The 2239-nt window shown below is 38.9% G+C and overlaps 1 protein-coding gene across 1 annotated transcript; it reads left to right on the forward strand.

Moving 5' to 3' along the window:
• The first annotated feature begins 253 nt into the window (after positions 1–253).
• Positions 254–1339, forward strand: LOC145164136 (uncharacterized). The gene has a single exon (XM_079082861.1). It carries the CDS (start codon positions 254–256, stop codon positions 1337–1339), a length of 1086 nt encoding a protein of 361 aa, XP_078938987.1.
• The last annotated feature ends 900 nt before the right edge of the window (positions 1340–2239 follow it).

The raw sequence follows: 2239 nt of genomic DNA on the forward strand, positions 1-2239 counted from the left end.
TGGTTGGTAATGGAGATGGTGTCAACAAAAACCCTCAATGAATTGCTTATGCCTAAATATCAGAGGGTGTGGTGATCCACACAAAATTAACCGGATCCGAAAGCTTAAAAATTCACAAAAAGTAGATTTCATTGGATTACAAGAAACGTGGGTAGAAGACTCACATAATATTGATTTCGCTGGAGCATAGGGGAATGAAGATTTCCAAGTAGACTTCGTTGACCCAATTGGAAGATCAGGCGGAATTGTATTTATGTGGGATCCGCTAATCTTTGTTAAAACTCATACTTCTTCTTCAAGGCATTTTTTAGCTGTATCGGGGAATTGGAATGGCGTTTCTAGTACTACAACATTTGTTAATGTCTATGGTCCCCAATCAATATCTGATAAGAGAAAATTATGGATTGAACTATTGGACTTAAAACGAAGCATAGATGGTATTTGGATTTTCATGGGGGATTTTAATGCGGTTAGATATGAACATGAAAGATTTAACTCAAGGTTTTGTCGCACCACCGCCAAGGATTTTAACAAGTTCATTGCACGAGCAAGACTCCAAGAATTCAACTCAGGTGGCAAGAAATTCACTTATTTGCGTGATGATGGGATGAAACTGAGTAAATTGGATCGATTCCTCGTGTGCTCAAATTTCATCACACAACAATCCCTTACCACCGTAATTGTTTTACCTCGCGAGTACTCTGATCAATCGCCAATTGTTTTCAAACCAACCAATCAAGACTTTGGACCACCACCATTCCGCTTCTTCAACTCATGGCTGCAAAGAGATGGCTTCGACACTGCTTTTACCCAGGCTTGGAAAGCATTTAAAGGTTTTGGGATCCCTGATATGTTTCTAAAGGCAAAACTCAAATTTTTTAGGAAGGCAATTGGCAAGTGGCGTAACTTGGAGTCCGAGGAAAAATCCAAATTACTAAATCAAGTAAAACAGGAGGCGGAGGAATTGGAGACTATGGCTGAATCAAGAAGACTGTCGGAGGATGAAATCAATACACGAAGAGATCACAAGCGAAAAATTTACGAAATGGAAAAATTTGCCAAGCAAGATCTCCAACAAAAAGCCAAAATTCGGTGTCTCATAGACGGTGATGAGAACTCACAATTCTTCCATGGGGCAGTGAAAAGAAAAAATAGGAAAAATCGTTTGTACGGATTAATTATAAATGGTGATTGGAATACTGAGCCGTCTGATATCAAGAAGGAGGTACATGATTTCTTCGCCAATAAATTCAAAGACAAATGGCCAAATCGACCGAAATTGATCAGTAATGGTTTCAAAAAACTTATGCATGTCGATTGTGGGTTATTAGATGCTTAAATCACAATTGATGAGATCAAGGCACCTATTTGGAGTTGTGGTGGTGATAAATCGACGGGCCCTGATGGTTACACTTTCAAGAATTTGAAACATAACTGGGATTTGATACAGAATGACATTACCCGGTTTGTGTTATACTTTGAGAGGCAGAAGAAGTTTGCATTTGGATGTAATGCATCTTTTATCACCCTAATACCAAAGATGAAGGACCCCATGTTGCTTGGAGATTATAGACCGATCAACCTCATAGGATGCATGTACAAAATCGTGGCCAAAATCCTAGCTGGTAGATTGAAAAGGGTGGTTGGTACAATAGTGGAAGAGGTGCAATCTGCGTACATTGAGGAGAGACATATATTAGAGGGACAACTGATAATCAACGAAATACACTCATGAGCCAAAAAATCAAAAGAAAAGCTATTAATGAACAAGGTTGATTTCTAAAAGGCTTTTGATTCCATAAACAGGGTATACTTGGATTCCATAATGGCATAAATGGGGTTTAGCATTAAGTGGCGGAAGTGGATACATGTTTGTCTCTCGTCTTCGCGCACATCGGTTCTGGTCAAACGGATCACCGACTGAGGAATTTGAAATCACAAAAGGGGTGAGGCAAGGGGACCCATTGTCTTCATTCTTATTCATAATTCCCATGGAGGGATTAAATCAAGTAATAAAAAGTGCACGGGAACAATATTTCATCTCAGGTATTACACTACCTAATAATGGTCCAACTGTCTTGCATCTGTTTTACGCAGATGATGCGATCTTTGTGGGCAAATTGGATAATTCATCGATTAAGAATTTGGCTAGGATTTTAAAATTCTTTCATATAAGTTCTGGACTGAAAGTTAATTTCCAGAAGTCGAGACTTTTTGGGATTGGTGTTGAGGACTCAGA

Source organism: Lactuca virosa, chromosome 3 (genome assembly GCF_052849685.1).
Source record: "Lactuca virosa cultivar CGN04683 chromosome 3, Lactuca_virosa_CGN04683_v6, whole genome shotgun sequence".
Lineage (NCBI taxonomy): Eukaryota > Viridiplantae > Streptophyta > Magnoliopsida > Asterales > Asteraceae > Lactuca > Lactuca virosa.